The sequence below is a fragment of the Vanessa atalanta genome, chromosome 18, assembly GCF_905147765.1.
Source record: "Vanessa atalanta chromosome 18, ilVanAtal1.2, whole genome shotgun sequence".
Classification (NCBI taxonomy): Eukaryota; Metazoa; Arthropoda; class Insecta; order Lepidoptera; family Nymphalidae; genus Vanessa; species Vanessa atalanta.
In genome coordinates this window covers 2,702,578-2,727,403 of record NC_061888.1, presented here as the reverse complement: position 1 = coordinate 2,727,403, position 24,826 = coordinate 2,702,578, and the positions used below count along the sequence as shown (strand labels likewise).

At 32.4% G+C, this 24,826-nt stretch overlaps 3 protein-coding genes across 4 annotated transcripts; all 3 read left to right on the top strand.

The window, feature by feature from the left end:
- The first annotated feature begins 877 nt into the window (after positions 1 to 877).
- On the top strand, positions 878 to 13,438 carry LOC125070950 (L-asparaginase-like). Of its 2 annotated transcripts, XM_047680976.1 has the most exons (13): positions 880 to 1,365; positions 4,872 to 4,997; positions 5,278 to 5,390; positions 6,128 to 6,253; positions 6,642 to 6,766; positions 9,326 to 9,555; positions 9,818 to 9,975; positions 10,323 to 10,436; positions 10,800 to 10,856; positions 11,085 to 11,229; positions 12,011 to 12,140; positions 12,408 to 12,633; positions 13,183 to 13,438. In XM_047680976.1, exons 1-13 carry the CDS (start codon positions 1,128 to 1,130, stop codon positions 13,339 to 13,341), a joined length of 1,947 nt encoding a protein of 648 aa, XP_047536932.1. In that variant the 5' UTR covers positions 880 to 1,127; the 3' UTR covers positions 13,342 to 13,438. The 2 variants fall into 2 exon arrangements, with proteins under 2 accessions (XP_047536933.1, XP_047536932.1); XM_047680977.1 differs by lacking the exon at positions 13,183 to 13,438 and having other exon boundaries at positions 878 to 1,365; positions 12,011 to 12,175; positions 12,408 to 12,539.
- A 3,361-nt stretch (positions 13,439 to 16,799) lies between these two features.
- Positions 16,800 to 19,232, top strand: LOC125070833. The gene is made up of 2 exons (XM_047680819.1): positions 16,800 to 16,907; positions 17,093 to 19,232. The coding sequence occupies exon 2, from the start codon at positions 17,096 to 17,098 to the stop codon at positions 19,169 to 19,171; it is 2,076 nt and encodes a 691-aa protein (XP_047536775.1). The 5' UTR covers positions 16,800 to 16,907; positions 17,093 to 17,095; the 3' UTR covers positions 19,172 to 19,232.
- A 171-nt stretch (positions 19,233 to 19,403) lies between these two features.
- On the top strand, positions 19,404 to 21,122 carry LOC125071108. The gene is made up of 4 exons (XM_047681198.1): positions 19,404 to 19,488; positions 19,575 to 19,681; positions 19,798 to 20,022; positions 20,544 to 21,122. The coding sequence occupies exons 1-4, from the start codon at positions 19,404 to 19,406 to the stop codon at positions 21,081 to 21,083; spliced, it is 957 nt and encodes a 318-aa protein (XP_047537154.1). The 3' UTR covers positions 21,084 to 21,122.
- Positions 21,123 to 24,826: the final 3,704 nt, after the last annotated feature.

Genomic DNA, 24,826 nt, shown 5'->3' with positions numbered 1-24,826 from the left:
AATTAGTATGTATCCTAAGTATAGCAACGAACTCTTTAATTTCGAGCCGAGTTTTATTATTGTTTAATATTAATAATGAATGTTTTTCATTTATAATGCGGTATACGTTATAAAATCTAAGCGAGTTACCCTAGTCTCCTAGACGGTGCTATGTCATAGGATGTTAATATTAATTATATCACATTATTGTTACATAATATAATTAATAATCGGATAATATATCCGAAAATATTTATTTTACATTTGTATATATAAAATTATTGTTTTAAGTTATTGTTTAATAATTTTTTTAAACTTTAATTAATATTATTCTAAGTGGCATAATATTTAAGACTGGCACAAACACGTATATTTCTCTTTTTAAAAAGTTTGATCTGTCACGAGAAATAATTTGATTATTGCGTGGTATTGAGAGATATGTTAGAGATTCATTATCAAGCTTGAATTTATTTTGTCATCATGAACTACTGAAATTACAAATTATTAGTATTAATGTTCATTATAAACTAATAAATAATAAACGTATCATATTTTCGTAACACGGGTGCACTCTCTCTTCACAAACTGTAATAGTTGGACTGATAAGCATCATAACACGAGAGAGATTAGGTTTCAAGGTCAAAGACTTTACTTGCTTTTCTAGCCACGGTAGTCTGCACTGCCATTAAGAATTTATTGACGACCAAATTTAGTAGTCTGACCGGGGAACCGAAACTGTACTAGTTTCGGTTCCTTAAGACTTTCAGCCGTCTATGCTGGCCAAAACACCAACGAAGCGTTATTTTAACACTAATTAGTTAACTAATAATAGACTAACTATGACGTTTATTTTAAGAACGCAGTGCTGTGTCGTATTACTGACGCGGACGTTAAGTGTAAACAATTAGTGATCGAATACATTCACTTTTATAAACATCCAAGATTAATTAAAACTAGAGAAGTATTTAATAATATAAGTCACGAGTGTGTACTACATCGTTATAAGTTTGTTGACTTGCGTAACTATTTCATAAGGTCATTTGATTTACTACTCTATATTCTCAATTCTGTGATGTGATCCGATTCAGTTTGCCGACAGACTTCAGCGTGGCATATGCTCTTGAAAGTAACCTATAAATCATAAAAACATGCCTAACGAGATCGGCTCCGTACAAAACGGTCAAGGTGCACACGATACAACTACGAATGGTTCCGTGAATAATGTTAGTACGAAAATCGAGGCGAAGGTGAAGAAAGCGCGTAGTTTTGTTGAGTTATCTTTATTGAATACGGCGAATTCTGTTAAAACACTCGGTCGTAATGAAAGGCGTGTTTTGGTTTTATATACTGGTGGTACGATCGGTATGGTGAAAAATAAGGATGGGGGTAAGTGTCACTATTATTGTCATAACTCTGACATAGTCATAGACATATCAAAGATATATTAAAAAGTGTGGTTTTATTGTAAATAATACGCTAGAATATTTAATGTTGTACGTATAAACGACTTTAGATTACCAAAAATAGATTAGAAAAAAATATACTCATGAGTGAAGCCCATTATAACTAGAATATATATCTGATAAAAATGTGTCCAGTATTAAATGATAAATAGTACTCGCTTAGAAATTAACTAGTTTTATGTCATTTAAATATCGTATTTAAAAAAACATGGTACTGTTGAATATGTTACCGGTTTTTTTTTGGAAACTAGATCAATTGAATTTATTTTATATAAAGAGAAGAGAGAGAGAGAGAGGTTTAAATAATTGTACTAGTACTGGTAATTATTGCAACACCTCTAAAGAACTTGTAAGCAATCCGATGCAACACCTTACCTCTGTTTTACCTTCATAAAAAACAACTGTACAAACTTTCACAATGAACTGTATTATATATGTTACACAAATAACTAATATATTTATGGGCTCGGTGTTAGGGCTTTGTGCAACCCCGACTGGGTAGATACCACACGCCATAATATTTATTGCTGCACTGTGTTACAGTTTGAAGGGTGAGTGAGCCAGTCTAACTATATGCACAAGGGACTTAACATCTCGCCTAAGGTTGGTAACGCATTGGTTATTTAAGAGATGGTTAAAATTTCACACGGCGTCAATGTGTATGGGTAGTGGTGATCACTTACCATCAGGTGACCAGTTTGACAGTCCATCTACCGATGCCATATAAAGACTGAATCTTTAACTACTAATCAAACATTTTTTTTAATGTATAATATGTACTGAACCGAAAATATAATATATATGCCTAATATATAATTTAAAAAAAAAACTTTGTTTTGGTTTAAATCTTAAACGTCTTGTAATGTAAGATCTGGGGACGTAAATTGTTTTCATTTCGAAAATTGTCAGCATATAGTCAAATATATAATGTGATGTACGTAAAAATGTATATACCTACATTAATTTATTAATTTGTTTCACAACATAATTAGGTACAGTAATTACTAACATAAGATATTAGAGTAACAGAAAAAATATATTAACGAGATCTTATCACTTACAGCGATGTCTCATAGACACTTTCAGGTTAAAGAAGTCTGTTAAAAAAACAAAACAAATTACAACATTAACAATTACATCATTATCAATTATTACATAATTACTTGCTAATAATACCTACACAACAAAATAATACGTATATGTCATGAGTATTATTTTTTCCGTCTTCCTAAGCCCTCCAATTATCCCCCAACTTTTGTTACACGAACGCGGTATCCCGGTTACATGTGATATATATAGTATTCAATAATTTTATATATCATGTTATGTTTGTATATTCTTGTGTCCAATAATTATTTTAAGTATATAGCAAATAGAAAACAAATTTAAATTATTTTTTTCTGTTTTATTTGTATTATATTTCTCATTTTTAATCTTTATTTTATATGATACTTATCATTTCAATATACATAAGTACCTTTTTTAATTTAAATAAATACAGACGTATTTTTTATTTTCATTTACATCATTCATTGTAGGTATTTAACAGAATCTAATAAAAGATATATTCTCATTATAATAATAAGTTTAATAATAATCATAGCTAATAAATCGTTTTTAAATTGACTCCTTTTTATTTAAAATAGGAATGCTTTTTCTAGTCTGTGTTACACATTCTAAAATTGCACCAATCAGGCCATTATTCAATATTCCATTTTTGAAAGACCTAATTTGCTATCATATTAAAATAAACCGCCCGTATTTTTGCAATCGACATTAAAAAGGATTTATGGAACGTGTAAGCTATCGGGATTTCCCGTTAAGAAAGTTCTGATAAAACATGTTATATAAGTAAGTATTGAAGCAGGGTCAATAGTTTATTAACCTTTGATCACTACTCGCGGAACATAGCTTACGTAAAATTATGTTTATTTACATCGATTAATTGCATTTTAAATCTGAGTCATTTTATTCGTTGTCATTTTCGTTATTTGAGATAAACAAAGTGACATATTTTTATACTATGCAATGTAACGTGGAAAAATTATTACTATAATTACTCGATGACAGCCCTGTCATGTGTCATTGGTGTAAGACCGTCTGTATAGGTACCACCCACCTATCCAATATTCTACCGCCAAACAGTACTTATTATTGTTGTGGTTTGAAGCGTGTGTGATCTAATGCAACTATAGCCTATTCCAATGGAAGTAGAAAAAAGATAAACAAACCTTAGATTTACGTATTCCATACGATTTGCTAATAACGCAGCGTTATTGTGCACTACTGAGAGTTTATGATTAATATATACTTATTTCCACTTTAATTTTACTTCCAAAATACTAATATAACAGTTTCGTCGAAGTTCAAACGCGTAATTTGTTTTCTCAATTCCATAGAGAATATCATAGATTAATCAAGCTCTCGACCAATGAAACAATTTGCTGTCAAATGTTGTTTATTTGGTTTTTTTCCTGTTATGGTTGGATTAGAGTATACAGGCAAGCGGGACGTAACATCTTAGCTTCGAATGTTGGTAGCGCATTGAATATCAAAGGGATGGAATATTTCTTACAGCGCTATGGTGATGACCACCTACCATCAGGTGGCCCATTATCTCGTCCGCTTGTCTATATTATAATAAAGTCTGTTTACACCCCCTTAGCTTGGAAAGCGTCTAAATTTTAAAAGCCGTTGGTCATACTGAACTCTGAACTCCTGTTGTATCTGATACTGTTCCATCAGATAATGAGAATGAGGAAATAGAGATAACTTCTCTCGGTCGTGGCCCGTGAAATCGGTCAGGAGGACATCATCAGTGAACTTCAAATCTCTCTTATCTTAAAGAGAATTTCAGACTACGGCATTTTGTACTTTGAATTTAGTATTATAAAGCAGAAAATAAAATACTGTTACAACAAATCTGATTACTTGTGTAATAAAAGTATTATTGTTTTATTTCTAGACAAAGAATATAACATCGTAGTGGAAAAAAAATGCAGATTACGTAACAAATATTTAACGAATTCTACTTTCAAAACCATAAAATTCTATGAGTAAACAGACAATTAATATCAATTGATAGGCACCATCATTAGGCGCCATGATGTTTATGAATTTGACCTTGACAGTCTTATAAAAATTGATTGATCGCTGTTTGTCAGCAATGTATTAAAATTAATAAAAAACGTTAGGTCTCTAATTGTAATGTCTCCTTTTCCTTTCGATAGCCATGCAATATAAAACCCAATAACTTTTTATTGGCACGACTTGGGGTTTTAACTTCTGATCTACCATTAGACCAACGAGGCAGTCAAACAATAATAAATAAACTAATATATAAGGAACCTAATTTTACAAAAAGAAAAAATTAAAATAGAAATTTAATTACTTTTAATTTTTTTTAAATAATTTAAAAACTTGTTCCAGTTCTGATACCACAGAAAAATGCTTTCGAAAATCTCATCAGAGGATATCCCCAACTTCACGACAACATGTTCTGGAGACACAGATTGAGTGAAGCCGACTTTGACACATCGTTTCTTGTGTTACCAGGTTAAGATTTTTACAACAATGTCTTGGGAAAAGAAACAGCATACTAAAAGAACAAAGGATTTTCATAAATCTTTACCAAAAATATTTTTCAAAGTCACAGAAATTTTGTTCTCAAAACTGGCTATAATGAAATCTCGCCATCCTACTTAATTACTGTAATAAGTATCTACAGCTTTATAATACAATTACATTTCGGTAATATTAAATAACATTCATTTACCATAAACATATACATAATAAAATATACTATCAGTTACTAATTATAATAAAAAAATTACAGAAGCAAAAGAATTAGATATGAGAATATGTTATAAGATATTGGAATATGAAACTCTATTGGATTCTTCGAACATGACAGAAGTCGAGTGGATAAGGATTGCAGAAGATATCATGGTGAGCCAACGTACATTTTCAGTAGTAGTAGGCTTAGTGTGTTTTTGTATAATTTTATTACACCAAATATTTGATATTTTCGACATCATTATTCGCTCTGGAACCAAATCATCATTCGAAAAAACTATAATAAATGAATACAGATAATCTATAGTAATATTATAAGCGCGGAAGTAATTCTGTCTGTCTGAAAAACATAACAGAATTTGATAAAATTTGGTATGAGCGAGATTTAACTCCAAGGAGTATTTCCTTATAGGCTACTTTTCACGCCTAGCACCTGACTAAGCGCTTAAACGCGAGCAAAGCTGCAGGCGACAGCAAGTTACTCATTTATATTATACTTACCTACAATGCAAGAGACTTTACAAAGGATAAGATCAACTATAAAGATATGTTACTGTAAAAGCTTGTACTACGATAGATCCTAAGATTTTCCAGTAAAATCTAAGATTTACTAATTGTTAATGGTGAATGTCCAAAAAGGTTTGCATATCGTACTTTTACCACCATTCACTTGGCAAATCTTAGGATTTATATTATATGCACGGTAAATAATCTAGCATACATTGAATCCGAATGGTAAAAGCCCGGAAAAAATCGTTCCATTTTCAGAAATACTTACATTTACCAACTCATGTGGGTAAATCCTAAGACATACTCTTAAATATTAAGATTTACATTTTTTAAACAACACCAACTTTTATTCAATTACAAGTAGTATTCTTGGTTTTCAGAAATATTACGAGCAATACGACGGCTTCGTAGTCTTACACGGCACCGACACATTATCATACACCGCATCGGCTTTATCGTTCATGTTTGAGAATATCGGGAAAGCTATCGTTTTTACTGGATCGCAGGTATCTTACAATTATTAAAATACAATTTTTTTTTATATGTAAGTACATAAAGTTAAGATGGCGATCCTTATTATTGAGGAATTATACACTTGAGCCAAGATGGCTCAGTGGTCGCATCTTACTTCTTACTCTCACGCTTGCATCTTTACCGAAGAAGGCTGTGACAACTGCTAGACACAAAAACAGTTCAAGGATTAATGCTGCAGACGCTCTTTTAATTATTATTAGCTAAGTTTTCGATTTAATTGTTGGTTTGACGTCATATAATATTAGTCATATTTTTTTAAAGAAAATTGGATACGATGTCGATATTGATGTAGGTTTCAAAATTCGTCAAAATAACACGAATCTTGGTTCATTATTTACTGGATGAGATTATTTCTTTTAGATACCAATATTTGAACCGAGAAGCGATGGCGCTGATAATTTCGTGTCGTCCTTGTTGATAGCTGGTGGACTAAACATTCCCGAAGTGACGATATTCTTTGGAAGCAAGTTGTTTAGGGGGAACAGGTATTTATTTTTATTTATTTTATTCTAGGGAAACAGATAATGGGATACTTTTAGTACAATAAAATACAATACATACATCAACTACTGAAAATAATTCAATGATTAAATTATCAATAAAATTTCACAAAGACGATACGTGTGTAGATAAAATCATGTTAACCTGTTCCAATTGAAGGAATAAAGATAAACAAACCGTAAATTACGTATTTTTTGCAATTTGCTAATGATAATAATAACAGTTCTTGATTAATATATTCTTATTCAAATACTTATATCCACTTTAATTTGACTTTCAAAGTTCGGCTAAAGGCTTTATCGACGTTAAAAACGCCATTTTCCGAAAACAATGAATATCATAGATTATTCCAGCTCTCGACCAATGATTTCGCGACAAATTTTGTTTATTTGGTTATTGCCCTCTTTTGGTTGAAATGAACTATAAGTAAAAATATTATACATGTTGATACGTCATATTTGATTTTGTTTTTAAAGTTATAAATACATTATGTTTTAGGCTAAATTTTATGAGGATCGGTTTATCAGCTTAGGCGTTTTTTTATGTAATAGTTAGCCGCATATTGTCCCCCAGATGGTAAGTGGTCGACACCGCTTATAGACATTAGCGCTGTAAGAAATATTAACCATTCCTTATATTAAAAACGCCACCAACTTTGGGAGCTAAGATGTTATGTCCCTTGTGCCTGAAGTTACACTGGTTCACACATTCTTAAAACTGAAACACAAAAATACTAAGTATTACACTGTTTGACGGTAGAATATCTGATGAGTATCTATCCAGACGGGCTTGGAAAAATACCAACCACCAAGTGAGTTAAAACGTGAAACCCACAAACAAACGAACTAATTTTCGAATTTATAATATAACAAGAGGCGCGATTCATCATCCTCCTGGCCTTATCCCAATTTTACTTGGGGTCGGCGCAGCATGTCTTCTTCTTCCATACTTCTCTGTCGGACGTCATCTCACAAGTAACATTCTTTCTAACCATATCGTCTTTCACACAATCCATCCATCGTTTCTTTAGTCGTCCCTTACCTCTACATCCATCCACATCCATCAAAACCTTTCTCACAACATGTTCCTCATTCCGCAGCGTAACATGCCCATACCAAGACAGCCGGTTTCCAGATAGCTTCTCGGTTACCGGTGCCACTTTCAAACTTCCTCTTATGTACTCATTCCTTACTCTATCCATTCGCGTAACACCACACATTACTCTCAGAATTCTCATCTCCCAAGAAGAACAAGAGGCACGACTGACACACCCTTTTTCATGTTTCATTTAAGTTAACGTGTTAATTCTGTGTGGTAATATATTGAAGGTTAAACTGACTAAGTCTATTTATTTATCTCATTTATACAAATGTATCAATAGACAGCTCTAGATAACATCGTCGTAATATTGTTATTACTTACATCAACGACGATACAAACAGATATTTTTCCATAATTACAATTCTTATCTTTTGCGAAGTCTTTATGGTTCGTCTCAGGTTTGAGATACGAATAGACAAGGGAATATTTTTCTAAAGTACTCTTTACAACCAGAATGTGGTAACTTGCCGCCCAAAAGGCGGTAGATCTCAACAACCAATATGCAAGTGTAACGCTTCTTTATTAAATAATGATTTTGACCTCGATCACAATAATATTAAAAAAATATATTATTTTAAGATCATACATACATATGTATAAACGTCATTGATAATGTATTATGTGCATGTACATAAACTTAATACCTTTCCTTCTTTCATTCAATCAATCTTGATATTTGAAATTTGAATTAGCGTGAACGTTTAAAAAAATATTGTGTAAATTTTACGGGAAATCCGAAGATCAAAAAATTTAATTGATTTGGCATACTAAAAATAGAGATATACTTATTGATGTTTATTTAAAGAAGTCACGGCGTAATAGTTTCGCTGATAATCGTGAACAATACATTATTAGACATGCTTGAGTTATGACATAATCTTAAACTTTTATAACTTAAATAATTAAGTTTTTATCTATTAAAATTAGTTTAGGAGACTGGCAAATGGGGACCTGGTAGTAAGCCGTTACTGGAACCGTAGGCAATGGCACCGTAAAAACTATTAACCACTAAAATATTAATCACTTTCATCGCTAATGCGTCATCAACCTTTGGAACTAAGATGTCCCTATCTCACTCACTCTTCAAACCGGAACACAACAATACTAAGCTTCCTAATTCTCTAAAATGCCAATAATAAAATGTGATAATTAAAAACTCCAACAACAAACATAACATCTGTCTACTCACTGATGAAGTCACAATTATATCTTGTTAACAATTTGTAAATGTCGATGTGTACAGATATTTTAAATAAGTACTTTTAAAACGTGGTTCCATATTTTATCTAGACTTTATTATGTTTTTAATACGGTGCATAATCTTTTTCTACTTTACTATTAAATAATATAATTTTTTAAAAATTCTCACTTGTACCGAAATTTGCCGGATCAGTGTCTACAGTGTGCATTGTAATCAAGCCAATTTTATTACTTTCTTTAAGAACTAGAAAGATATCAGTGAATAATTTCTATGCGTTCGACTCACCGAACTGCGTACCTCTCGTCGATGTTGGGATAGACTTCGAAGTGAATAAGAAGGCGATATTCAAGCCGACGGTGATTGAGAAATGTCACTTACACGCGAAAATGTCGAAGAATGTAGGTCTGTTGAGGATATTTCCAAGTATCAGTTCATCTGTGATCAAAGCCTTTTGTCAGCCATCCATTGAAGGTAAGTTGAAGGTAATTTCCGTAATTCGGGTGAAGGAACGAGATTACTTTGTTGAGGTCAATTATTGACACCAAAATTAACTATCGTAAATTGTTAAGTTTACATTTAATATGGACAATAATTAGAATAAATAATAACACAATGCAAATCAATCATTGAGAAAATTTTAAACCATACTTAAATATTAATACGTCAATGACCACCGCGGATAAAAAAAAAGTATTTCATATTATTATTAAATCTTTTTAAATTTGATTTTTAGGTATTGTCTTAGAAAGCTACGGAGCTGGAAACATTCCATCGAATAGAGAGGACGTATTCAAAGAGATATCAGCCGCGGTCAAAAGAGGCGTTATAGTTGTCAATATTACTCAGTGCACTAAGGGCAGTGTGGTTGCACCCTTGTATGAGACTGGAAGGGTAAGAATCAAAGATTAACTGAAAATATTACTATTCTTAGTATTTTACTCTTCAAAAGGAGAGGAGGATTTGACTTTTAATACTTTGTTGATGATTGTAATGTTTTTTTTTTTAAATTATTATTAAAAAATATAGGATATGGTAAATGATAAGCTTTAAACTGTACATATTTAAGTTTCTTCAAATCTTAGTTGGAATGGAACATTTATAATCATAATGAAAATGATGATGCTAAAATTATACATTAAATAAAATTATACAAATATGTAAATTTTTAATTTGGTTGAGATAAATATTTATTAAAATTTAACTTGACATAATTAATAAATACATAAATATATTTGTAGCTTATAGCAGAATGCGGAGTTGTGTCGGGATACGATATGACACCCGAGGCCGCTCTCACTAAACTGTCCTACGTACTATCAAAGACTGAACTCACGTATCAGCAGAAGATTGAGGTATTATCTTCAAGTTGCATATTTATATCGAGACTTGTTCAAAAACAGACGTTATCAAACTCAGAAATATAATCGGACCAAATATTAATCCCTGAGAGACCCCTACTTGAAGAAGTGTTTTTTGTTGGATATCTATAATACAATTTGTTAAAATGTTAGATTAACTTGTATTCGAAAATTTTAAATTAATAGACCGATAACAGTATTTACATAATAAAAGTATAAAATTAAGAATTTTCTCACTGCAACTGGAGATTGTTTGTTGGGGCATTTATGATATTTATGACATTTTACTATGTTGAATGACATATCTATTATAAAGTAATGTTCATCTATTTTTAACAAGAATTACTGTTTTTTCAGATGATGGTGACAAATATAAGAGGAGAATTAACAAATACTTCATCAATCGCTCTAGAGGTATATATTTATAAAATGTCCGTTCAGAAATTAAAGTATTTCTTAATGGTTTATCTAACGACGCAGAGGCAGTTTTAATTTCAGAAAAGTGTCAAATTTTACACAAGACAATTAGATTAATTTATTGATCAAAACAAGCGCATTTTTATGTCTTAATGATATATAAACATTATATAATGTTGCCGTAAACTTATGTACTATATATTAAAAGAACAATACAATATTCAGGATAATACTCTGATAGATGCATTAGCGTCAAGTTTGAACATTCAGTCGCCGAAGAAATTGATAGAGGTTACAGAGAAAGTGTTCAGCTCGTTGCTTCTGTACGCGATAGAACACGACGATGTGAGAGCCGTGATGAAAATGTTGGGTGAGAACGGTTTTAATATCTTGATTTATATTGCCGAACTATTGAAACTATTACGTATTGTCTCGAGGGATGGGGTGAATGACATATCATATTTATAAGTAAATGAATGTCATGTATTGTCTTTTCAAATGTGTCTAATTTTATTCGTAGTAAATTGATATAAATAAATAAGAAACACCATTGAATTATGGTTTTATATTTTATGTTTTAATTGTAAGTTTGGTCATTTTTTTAGGCAGTTGAATAGAAGTAACCGGAAAGTTAGATATACGTTTAACGCGAAAATATTCTGAAGTGTAGTAAAAAGTATTCATATATATAATTGTGTACTGGTCATGGCTGAGTACTCTACAGTCATTGTGTTGCTTAACATAAATATTTCGTAAAAAAAAACTAACGATGTAATACGGACACTCTCACATCATACTCGCGCATTCGCCATTTATATTTTTATACTTGTTGCTCTGATTCTTGATCCCTGGATTCACATGTGGCAGAATTACGTTGAAATTAGACACAAGCAAGTTTCCTCACGATGTTTTCCTTCACCGCCGAGCACGAGATGAACTATAAACACAAATTAAGCACATGAAAATTCAGTGTTGCTTGTCTGAATTTGAACCTGCAATCATCGGCTAAGATGTAGGCGTTCTAACCACTGGGCCATCTCGGCTCAGTCATCGACCAATTGATATGTAATTTGACTAGATCACCTGATGGGTGGTGTGAAACCAAAGAATCAACATTTCTTTGATCGAAGTTGTTACTTAAAACATTTCAGACATGGGCGCGGATGTAAACGTCCAGAATGCAGAAGGCAGAACAGTTCTCCATGAAGCGATACTAAAAGGAAACATACCGATTATAGAATACTTATTAAAAAATGGCGCCAATGTGCATCTGAAGACGAGGCAAGATAGACATTAGATAATATTATATATAAATAGTAAATATTATTTAATTTTGTAATGTTAAATCTACTTAATATTTTAAGAGATATTTTACTGAAAGTGTATTCAATGTACTAACTGATAAAAATTAGTGATTTAAAATTAATCTGCACTATAAAACTTATAATTTAGTGTATTCTAAAATAAATAACAATATATGATTAAAATACACGTTGACACGAATGACGCTTAAAATAAAAATAAAAAAAACATTTCCCCCCCCCCCAGATGCGGTGAAACCCCCCTACTAACAGCAATACATAAAGACAATCACACAGTTATAACATTGCTGAAGCAATGCGGGGCTCATTTAGCTTCTGTGGACAATAAACCCGTCGCAGAGATGTTGTCTCTAGCCGCCAGGAGTGGGGTCGTTGACAAGCTGGAGACTCTGAGGATAGCTGGAGCAGATCTCAATGCTATGGACGAGATTAAACAAACTCCCTTACACAAGGTTGGTAACGTTTCCAATGTAAATTATCTAACAATAAATTGAATTTCATAGTTGTCACATTCATAGTCTAAATTAAAAGCGGGTAAAACGATATTGAACTTGTTCTTCAAGTAATACAATAGAACAGCTTATTAAAGATGGTCGAATCAGCCAGAAATTTGATCGGTGCGATCTTACTCCATTGTCGATCTTTTTTTGTCACGCAGTGGAAACCTTCAGAAAGATATCCGGGCTCTTGGGGAGGGAACCGGGTTATGTGGGATTCCTCCCCACTAATGCATGCAATGATCGTCATCGTCACGGATCAGTGAGGTTTCATAATTGTGTCCCGTGTAGTGTGTAATTGTGTCCCTCTGTTCGTGCGTCGGGGGTGCTCTCCTCAGGGGGCGAAGGTGATCTCGCCCCATCGTTTTTTCTACGTCATACTGACGTTGCCAGCATGTACGATAAAAATTAAATAAATAAAATTTATTTTTTAAGCAATTGAGCGACCATTAGTACTGAAAATACTCGACAAGGTTCATTTATTACAACTACTTTCCCTTTCAGGCCGTTCTTTGCAACAATCCCGATGTTGTCAAATACTTGCTGCACCACGATGTCAAGACAGATCTTCCAGATTTACTGGGATTCACGCCCTTGGACTGCGCATTAAAACTGAACTTCGAAAACATCGCTGACATGTTGAAGCAACAAAATAAATTTTAGATAGTATTTTATTTAATATTAAATTATATTACTGATATAATATTTGTTTATTGATATGAGACGCAGGACGTTAAATAAAATTAAGTAATTATTTTCTTTTTCGTGTCTTAATTATAGTAACATAACATAACATAATAATATAATAACATTTTATTTAAATAATAAAATAACAATAGTCATAATATGTCACCCTTAAATAGCTATAGGCCTTATAGTTCAGTCATTACGTCGGGATAAACGGGTGACAAATGCAAATGAACCGATAAAGCCAAATTTTCGATATTGTGTGGCCTAGAAAAGCTTAACATCAAATCGTCGACCAAAACATATAGATGATAAAAAAGCATGGAGTTAATTCTTGTTGACTTCCATGCAGGAGACGTAATAAACATATATAATTGTATTTAACTAACATGACTGTATTTTTAGATGTTGAATAAGAGTAACTACTGCGTTCCTTGCCGGTTCTTCTCGGTAGAATGTACATTCCGAACCGGTGGTAGCTTTACTTTAAATAGTTTGTTAAATAACGATTCAAAAGTGCTTGTATAAACTTACTTGAATAAAGTATATTTTGATTTTGAAATAGCCTTACAGTATAGTTTCGCTTTTCCAGGCCCTTCCCACGTAATATTCAAAATTTGGATTTCTCGGTTCATTTGAATTCCCAAATGTATTCTATAACCTATAAACCTTTTTTAACCTTAAACACACAAACACTTAATATAAACTTTTTCATAAAACGTTTTGCAATATTTGTGCGTTTTATATAAGACTAGTTTTCGCCGAATCTTTCGAATGGAATTCGTCGGTTTTTGGTATAAAAAAGTAGCATATGTCCTCCCTTGGGGTTCAAGCTTCCTATATGGAAAATTTTCATCATATTTTGTTCAGTAGTTTACCTTATGCACAATAGACAGAGCTAGTTAGCATTTGTAAAATTAATATAAATTCTTGCCAACTAAAACAGGTCTGATATCCACTGGTGTGACTGTCCAGGTAACTTTCCGTTTTAGCCAAGTTAAGTTTAGTAAAATAAAACAATGATCTAGTTTTTTTAATTTATATTTTAAATTAAAACAAAATGTTGCTATATATAATGTCTATGTTTGGATCAACTGTACGAATGACAATCTTAAAGAGAATGATTACAAAGTGAGAAATTTATCTCGAATTTGTTAAAACTGCAAAGTTTTTCATCAATTTTGGCAAATTTTTTTCATCTATCGGACAAGGGCTATAGGAATCACAATCCTGTCCTTTAATTCCTCTCAGAGTAGCTTCTTTGAGGGCTGTAGTATTGACCATCGTCGATAACAATTTGTTACTGAAATAAAACATAATTTTTAAATGCTCAGTAAAGATGTAATAATTTCGTGCACATGTATGATATGACACCGTCGTTTAGGTAGCTATGTTATACTTATGGGCCTGATTTCTACGGACAATATATTTGTCTATTCCGTATTGCCGTTATTTGAAAGGCAGGTGAACAAATGGATCGACTAGTGTTAAGTGCTCGTCTTTGTCTATAAAACGAAAACCATTAGCGGCAGTGAAAACACGTGCATTTAAATGCAAATTAGGCGAAAACTTAGAAGTTCGAATGTGGGTGACGGTATTTTATCGATAAAAAATATCTTTTTTTATACTTTTAAATTTCAATATATTTTTTTAGTTTCACAATCAAAGAAAAAATAAGCATGCAGTTGACCCTGAAAGACGCTGATTATAGTAATATTTCTATGCAGATTTATGTCACCTTTAACAAATCCTGACCGGACCTGACCTGACAAGTTTTATTTAACAGTAATTTTTTTTTGCTTCGAGAAATGAATTTGTTAAAAAAAGGTTTTTATCACCAGCAGTACCTAATCTAACATGTTTTGTACCTTGTGGTTGTATTGGTGGCTCATCCTCTAACTCATCCTACAAACCGAGTTACGGCATAGACAATACAGATATTTATTGGTCGAATATCCGATGAGATCATCGTAATCTACCTTACCTATCGATAGAACAAGTATTAACATTTTATCTAAGTAATTCTAAGATTAATTAGATCTTAAATCTGCTATTAATAACAATCTTTCCATAAATCAATTTAATCTTGAAACTTGTTAAACATCAGTACTCAAAGTATTTTCAAATTCTAATTAATTAGTACTACATATTGAGTTTTAGCAGTAAAAATAAACGTAGGCTATGATGTATCTACGTGTACCTCATTATATGTTTCCAAGTCTTCATGTTTTCGGTGTTTTTATTTCTTCTGCCCGCCCAGCAAGCGACTCGTTCAGGACAAGCTCGGCTATGAGCAACCAGCTGGTCCGTTATAAAAAAAGTATGGAAATCATTTATATCGTCATCATCTGAAATTAAAAGAAGCATTGTTATGTTGCGGTCAATATAGTTCACGTTCGAGTAAAATTAAAAGCAGTTAAAGTCTGACGAGGATCTAATACTTAAATTTGATGCTGTATGGTTATGAAAACATGCACGCACACTAAAATGAAAAAAACAAACGAAAATTAAGATACACCAAGACACGGACAACAAGCTTTTGGAGATTAAAAATATGTGCCACCGGTGTATTCTATTAAGGAGAGGTAGATCCATTTTTTCGTCACGCTGTTAGTGCTGGCTGTTGACACGGATATGTGCAGTATTTATTGGAAATAAGCGTGTTTTTACGCCGCTCCAAATTGGCTAGGGAGATATCCGTCATCATTCGATACATGTTGAACTCTTGTGTCTGTTGGAATGGCTTCCTTCATAGCAGAAGCATGAAATGAATTTTAAACACGTATTAAGTACAAGAAAAAATCTTTCACTGGATTATGTTTTTGAATGTGTTGTTAAAAATCAGATCGACGTATCAATTAAATTTAATACGCTTGTATGTAACAAGCGTATTTCTGTTCAAAATCAGACCTTATTACGATTTTTACATCGCCATTTTTTTGTCATAATAAAAAAAACAATAGTTAAGTGAAAACTCTTGATTTTTATTTTCTCGTATTTTCACTCTGTATCGAAGTTTTGATTAACCGAAGCAATTCCGAATCAAAAATACAAAGCATTATATTTAATTTAAGCTATTGCTTAGCATTTTATAAGAAATGAGTAAGTAAAAGTAAGAAATTTTGTATTTAAAATAAGAAGCACAATAAAATTATCCTAAATTAAAAATATTTTTATATTATCTCCGGTAATTTCAAATCTTAATTGTTATAGATAAAAAAACGCACAAAGAATCACGTTTATTCGTGAAATATGTAATTTAAAATATTTCCAAAAAATACCATTTACCAAAGCGACGACATTATAGCCATTCAGACATTATTTTAATAAATTAAATGCTATGAACCTTTTTGTTAAATGAATATTAAATTTATCAAAGTCACATACATTGTTCATGACATTCGTTTTTCAAACGTAGATGAATAACAACAAAATGTCAGTTGTATAAAGTTCAGGAAAAAACCTAACTTTCGGGTTACAAAATAAAATTTTCAGTGTCCATAGTGATGATATTTTAGAAACAGGACTGAAATAAAACCGCCGTAAGTTTATTTTTCATTCATTTAAAAATATACACTAAATAACGATCGATGGTCCGATGCTTTTAATACGGTTCAATACAACGCGATATATTTTTCATTGTCTAATCCAATTGGTTTATTGTGCCCAGTAGTGACAACAGAAGAAAATTAATGCGTATCTGATAAAAAACTGTTGAACTCAACAGGTAATGGAGCAAATGTATCTCGTAGAAATATTCATAGACAAGGTGACAATCTTCGTATTCGACGATGAAGAATCGAGCGGTGCAAATAAAAAACTAATTGTCAAAATAAGATTTGGTCCCAAAGTGGAATTTATAATTAAAGAGGGCCAATTAGCTTTAAACGAAAACACAAAGGATGATATCATCGAGTGCGACGACAGTGGCAGACGAAAATGGTCACGGACCATAAGAGTTGGAAAATCGTATTTATTTCCCTCTTATTCAGATACAGTACTCATGATATTGAGTAAGTTCCCATTGGAAATTGAAATCTGGAATGATGATGAAAATGAAGTAGACATTTTTGTTGGTATTGGAACTATGCATTGGGAAACAGAATTCTTCCATATGTTAAAAGAAACTGCTGTAGCTAGTAAGATCCACGAACCGCTTACCATAAAACAAAATACGCCGCTATTTGCTGAATGCTGTTGCAAGCAAGTTGGGGAAATTTCTTTCATACTCCGATTAAGTGCTTTAGGAGAAAGTATTATTACAGAATTCCAGCAATTAATGAAAGATCCAGACACCTTTGTTTTCAGAACAAATAAAGCACCAAGCATGTTTCAATGTAAAAGGGTCGAGGGTGACGATCCAAACTTCTGTATGGTGGGCAGTCTCTATGAAACGACTACATTAGAAGATCCCACGTTAACAAATAATGCACAAGAAAAAATTGAAATTTGTACAGAATTACAGAGTTGCGGTGTACAGAGAGATCCGGATGGAGCTAGTTGTAAGCATGATGTGGAAGATACAGAGGCACAGCTTAAAAAATCATATCCCATCGATAAGATCAGAATGGGTGATATCACAGGTCCATGTGGAAATGCAAATTGTCCATTAGCTCATAAGGTCAGAACATATATTAGAAACTTAGAAACATATAAACGAGAAGCAGCAGGTAAAGTAACTGAAACAAAAGGAGATGTTACAAGAAAAGTGTGTGGTACCTGTGTTTGTAAAGATGATCGTTGGCATCGTGAAGAATGTCCCGAAATGTTAGAAAAAGAAGGTAAACAAGGTAAAGTTGTATGTTCAGGGTGCGGTGGCACAACACAAGCGGGAGAAACTTGTGATGAACAACAAAAAAAGTTGGGCATGAACCCTAATTCTAATAAAACAGTCGCATACATATATAGTGTCACTAATGTTCCGGGATTTAATGTATCTTTGAACGGAAAACAATTTATCACAGAAAATCTTAAGCAAAACTGTTATTATCAATCTACTCCTGGAAATGAGCCATCAAGCAATAAAGTTGGGTGTAGTTGTGGTCGAAGTGGATGTACATGGAGTCAATTTGAAAATACGAATTTGTTCGATTTGCCAACGATTCCCCTTAATACGAAAAATTCAGATACTCGTAATAAAGTGGCTGCACGCCAAGCTTTAGTCTATAATTTTGACGTAAAGGAGTCAAAACGAAAATTGCAAGTTTTCGATTGTGTCGAAATTGCTGATGATAAAGATTGTAAATGTAATCCACCAAAGCCATCTCCACCTTGCAAGACATTCGACTGTGAGTGTATGACAGAAACTACTAACGTCGCAGCAAGAAAGAGTCATCGACCATATTGTCCATCTTACAAACACAAAGCAAATTGTCCAGTAACAATGATGCAAGAAGACGAAGAAAAGAAGAAAGCAGAAGATGATGAAGACGAGGCTGAACCATTGCCATACGGGTTACCTCCTATCAAACTCGGTCCCTGTCCAGTATTAGGCAGACCTTGTTGTGTCCCTGATGGCTTTGCAAGGATGTACAAGACTGCGGCATTACCTGCCCAGCCACCAAGCTATAGCGATGCAGGAAAAGTTTGCTGTTCCAAAGAGTATGAACGTATAAAGAAGGCTATTAAAGATTATATGAAGTATGAAAAAGATCACGACTTTAGATGTGTTAATAAATTCAACGTGGACACTGAAAGACGATGTTGCGATAAAGAACAGAGATTACTATCCCTAATGGGCAAGGAATGTTGTGGTTCCCACAAATTAGCCATACAGGAGAAATTTAAAGAAGAAAAGAATCCTTGATATTTTATTTTGTAACCCACTAGTGTATAATATTAAGATCTAATTATACTTATACAACTGACTGAGAAGTTTTATTGTATATTACTTAATGGTGATAAGAGATAATTCACAGCACATGTATTTATAATGAAAATTCTAAAACATGATACTAAAAAAATTACATTTTTCTTTATTATAATTTTTGATTATTGAAATAAATTTCGTATCATTTGACTAGGTTTAAAAATTAAAAATGGCCGAAGACGAAGATAACGACAAGAAGAAAAAAAAGAAAAATGCTTCCAAATATAATTACACTTTTGGCGACATTCATCCAGGTATCTTTCGTTTTATGATTTTATATTGAAATGAATGAAGATATACACTTTTTAATTATTTCATTAATCGAATTTGATATGCTTAGGTGTTGTGATTGGCCACAAGACGTGCAATCCATTTTTAAAGCCAGGCTATCCGGTTCCTGCAGAAATGGGCTGGTTATGGGATGCGCCAGATATACCAGGATATAAGGTAATTTAAATTTTTCAACTATTACATTTTAATAATTTTGTTCTCTTCCTACTATACTACTCTTATGGTCGATACTCTTCCTACTATTTTTATTTCATTTTGGTTGTGGTATGCAGCCCCGTAAAGGTTGGCAGCCGGGCGTGATTGGAAAAAGTGTTGCGAAAATGATGACGTTTAAATGTCCTCGTGGTGGTCAAGATAAGAATGCTAACAAAAAGAAAAAGAAGAAAGGTCGCACTACGGGTGCTGACATGGGGGGAGGGGACTCGGAACCAGAGGAACCTCTAGAACCAAAACCGACTCTAAAAGTTCAGAGAAAGGGCGACGTATTTACAATACAGGTTAGTAAACTCAATCCGGTAAAATTAAACTTACATTTCAAACTTTTATTAAAATTAGTGTATTATTTTAGACCAAGTTTTATTTGTTATAAAATAATTGATGTACAATGCCAAAGCCCTGCCTCAAAAGTAAAAATGGATGTATGATAAATTATCTTTATACGTTTAATAATATTTTTGGGCAAAGTATATGCAATAAAAAAACCTGCATTCTATTCTCGAGCTGCGAAACAAAGTGGAAATAATAAAAATATTCCCATGGGTAGTCCATTTATATATAATGCTGTATTGACAGGATTGTCAGTTCTCGATTGATAATATATATTCAGATTAATAAATTGCATTTAAATTAAAATTTTAATAATTGTTACTATTGATTTATTTCTTCTAGAATCAATATAATCTGAGAAGAGAATATACATATATGTATATATAAAGTAGGTAATATATAATAGAGTGCGGTTGTGATAAAATCTGATAAAATTTTATTCGAATGAAAATATTTAGATTTAACCTTCCAGGTAAACCCATTAAAAGATTTGACGGAAATCGCACCGAATGAAGATCCATATGTCGACTGTGATCCTATGATATTTAAAATTATAAAAAAGAGAAGCCCGGAGGAGCAAGCCAAAGTAGAGGCAAGGAAAATGGTTAAACTAAAGAAACAGCGTGATGGTGAAATCCGAAAGGCCTTAGCTGAAGCCGTAGAAGATATCTGCAAATGTGCTTATATGGACGTGTATTGTAATGATCTGACAGCTATTGATAGAGTCATAGACAGCTGTCCAGCATTTAAAGAACCAGAATGTGTTTGCCAAGAAGAATCTTTAAGTTCCTTGTCGAGTAATGCAACTTGGGATATAGAATATACACCACCCTTCGGTTGCTTCGATTTGGCTCCGAGGAAACGAAAGAATTTTATTCACGTTGAAACCCAGTATATTCCCACCGATGCAGGAATAGTTGAACCGCCAAAGATAAAATGTAAAAAGTCCTGTACATCTATCAAGCCGAAAAAGAAACAATCAAAGAAAGTCTGCTGCGGGCCATGTTCCTAATTAATTAATTAATTGAATAATATAAAAAGTCTTCTGTTTTTTTACGAGATTATTTGTCGAAATATATAAAGTATTCACAATAAACACGAGTTTTTATCCTATTATTTGAAAATGACGAATTGCCCATTTAATGTCAGGTATAGCAACCAAAGATGTGGGTTCAAATCTGGGAAAACACTATTGAATTGTCATGCGCTTAATTTTTGTTTTTAAATTAGAAGGTCATTCCTTTTGAATTTAACACATTAGCTCTTTTCAGTTCTCATGTATCACGACATATATATGATTCATGCTTATTGTTTAACTATTGTGTCGGCTGTTTGACCTCCCAGTCAAACAGCAGACAACAATAGTGAGCTTAGCGATATTAAGTAAACTCCAAAGGAGAGGACTGAGGAAGAATCTTTCTTTATTGCGATATATTAGAGGAGATCAGAGTTAGAAGGGAAACTCGAGAAACAAATGAATTGGATTTTAAATATATAGTGCAATAAATAAGTGTTAGTATTTAAAATAAAATTATAATACGTACTTCGTGAGGATCGCTCCAAGTGGTGCCAATCAAAGACTTTGTTGACAAAAGGCGCGACGAAAGTTATAAAAATAATAATAATACCCCCAAGCACAAGTGCGATTGGATTTATATTAACTTTCGATAAACTCTGAAACAGTTTTAAAACAGTTACGACTAAATAATAAATAATAATAATATTGATAGAAAGGCCTCATTAATCGTAAGAACTTTTTTGCCATGAAAGGAATATTGAAAGACTTAAAGTATTCCAAAGGAACTGTGTCTTGCATTCCTTATTCTCTATAAAAGCTGGTTAACTGCTTTGCTTAATACAAATAACAAATAAACTATGGAAACTAGTAATGTCTATTGCTTCCTTGTGTAGCTGCTGCTTTTAATATAAATATTTTATTTATAATTAGTGAGCAATTGGCACATAATCTACCTGGTAGTCGTGATAACCACTGCCCAAAGTCAATGGCGCTGTAAGATATAATAACTATTCCTTACATTGGCAATGGTCCACCGAAGTTATTAAATAAGATCTTAAGTCCCTTGTGCTTGTAATTACACGTACGTATTGCTAACTCTTTAGATTCATACTTAAACCCGAAACACAGTTATACTAAGTAGTACAGTTTTGCAGTAGCAACAATTGAAGTAAAGTTTCAGGCAGACTCTCCTCATTAAGTTTTTAATCACAGCGAACGGTGACTTAAAGTACTTCAGATTACAGAGCATCAATACTTTTAATAGTTATTACGTGAAAATAAAACTACTTACAAAACCGGGAATGCCAAATTCAGCTACAGCGTTAAATGTTTTTTTCAGTGGTATTTTAATAAAAGGTATTGAAAAATCCAGGCCAACCTTAAATAAGTAGTATATTTTTTAATTTCTTTTAATATAAATTAAATAGTAATTTAATTGTTCATTTTACTCACTTCAACATCTTCATTTTCCGCATTAAACGATAAAAATCTCATTTGACGATTTCCTTTTTCCTCGCTGGTGACAAATGTCAAAAGGAAAATAAAAGTAACGCTTAGAATGGCTTTAAACATTTTCAAAGGATTGTAAACTATAAATTAAATTTTAAATTTCGAACGGAACTGGTAACACTGATTAAAGCCAATATGCGACTGACTTTATTTTGCCATAACGTTCACGACTTAGCGCCATTTTACGCTGCATTTACAGAAATAGTGCGGAGCGGAGTGCGAATAAATTTCCGCGTATTGTTTATGTAAAATAAATTATAACACTGTAGAATATTTAAAAAGATCTAGTAAAGTTTAGAAATGGCTTTAGGGAACATTTAAATTACTTGTTTCTTTCAATGTACAATGTACTACTGAAACTTTTACCGTTTGAAATATACCGATACTACCTCAAAAATTAAAAAAAAAAAAACATAAAACAAAATAAAAAAGTATACTTTTATTATTAATAAATATACCTAATTTTTTTATAAAACTTTTCATAATTTAAATAATTTATTTTGTTGCATTTTATTTATTTCAATTTCCCTGTCTGCCAACACATAGCTCTTTATAGTTTAAATACCCCCAATTTGTAATGTTACGGATAATGAACAACTTAATGTCTCATTTAACTATGTTTTTATTATATAATATGGTTATTATGTGACCATAGTAAGTCAACATTATAGTTCTTTTATTGTCTACACCGGAATTGCTTAGTCGTTACAACACGTGAATCTTAACAGATGATTGTGAGTTCAAAAATGGATAGGCAATAACAGCACTACGGAATTTGTTGTGATTGTCTATCGGGTACATGTGTGTGGTGGAGAAAGCCCTAAATCTTCTTAACAAAGAATCCACCAAGCAGTAATTTTTTTTTCAGAAATTTAGATCGTAAATTTATCAACGTATTTAGAAATACAAAACTAGTTTTGAGAATTTATAATATTAGTAATTAATAATAATAATTACTCAGAAATATTGTTTTTCGCTTGTAATTATTTTGCAGACGGTCAGTATTTACACCTGTGTACGTCACCATGAACGAGAATGGTCTCAAAATTTGTCCCGAATGTCGTATTGTAAATGTCGGGCAAGTTTTGTGCCCTGAAGTATGAACTTCGGGGCAAATTTACTATACATTTCTCTAAATTGATCATGTGTTGATCTACTGGGAGCTATTCATTACCACCGACGGATAATTTACAGCCAATAAACCTGACTTAGTAGTTCTGTATGTGTATCTTGAAACATATGTCAAAATCCATTGATAAATACTGCATACTGTTCAATATAAACTTATATTCATTATAACATAGCGTAAAATTGTTATTTCTACACAGAATATGTATTTAATTGTACTTAATAATATATGTACTGTATATTTTATTTATATATTATTATTTATTTGTATGATTGATTGAAAAACTTAGTAAATATTTCCATCCCACGAGACTGCAATGTGGAATTTTGAATCTACAATCATTGTTGGTCTAATCGACTCTGTAAGTGGATTAGTAGTCAAGAATAGTCAATCAACAAACTAAACAATCTTGACGCTCAAGATCAAGATCCGTGAACAGTTTTGAATCGGCACGTATAGTGAGGATACTGGTAAATCTCTATTGATGGATGATATAATTTTATAATAATCGTCTTTATTGCATATTAAGCAATTAGGTAGAAGAAAATAAAACAAATTAATAAATTTAAAAAAAAATATGTGGTCCAAAAAGTAGCTTTTCGTTAAAGAATGATCGGACGGAATCGGCTAACTATTGACGAACGATACGTCGGAGACAAATATTTGCTATGATATTCCACTTGGTCGTTTGTTTGGTTAGGTACCACCCATTCTTCATAGTTTCTACCGCCGTGCAGCAAAACTTAGTATTTTTGTAACGGTTTCAAGGGTGAATGAGCAAGTGTAAATACTGACACAAGGGAGATATCATCTAAGTTACCAATATTGGCGGCGCATTGGCGATGTAATGAACGATTAGAATTTTAAAATGAACGGGGAAACGTTAGACCTTATTGACAGTACAAAAATTCGTATCACTATAGTTTCTAAGCTGGAATGGGGTCCTTATATTAATGGGTTGGCGAATAGACTAAAGTCTGCAGCATTCGCGATCAAGAAAATTAGGATGTTGACTGACACGGCCCGCCTTGTTCATTTTAGTTACTTCCACAGCTTAACCGCTCCGGAGCAATGCAACATCACCAATGCGATCTTTGTG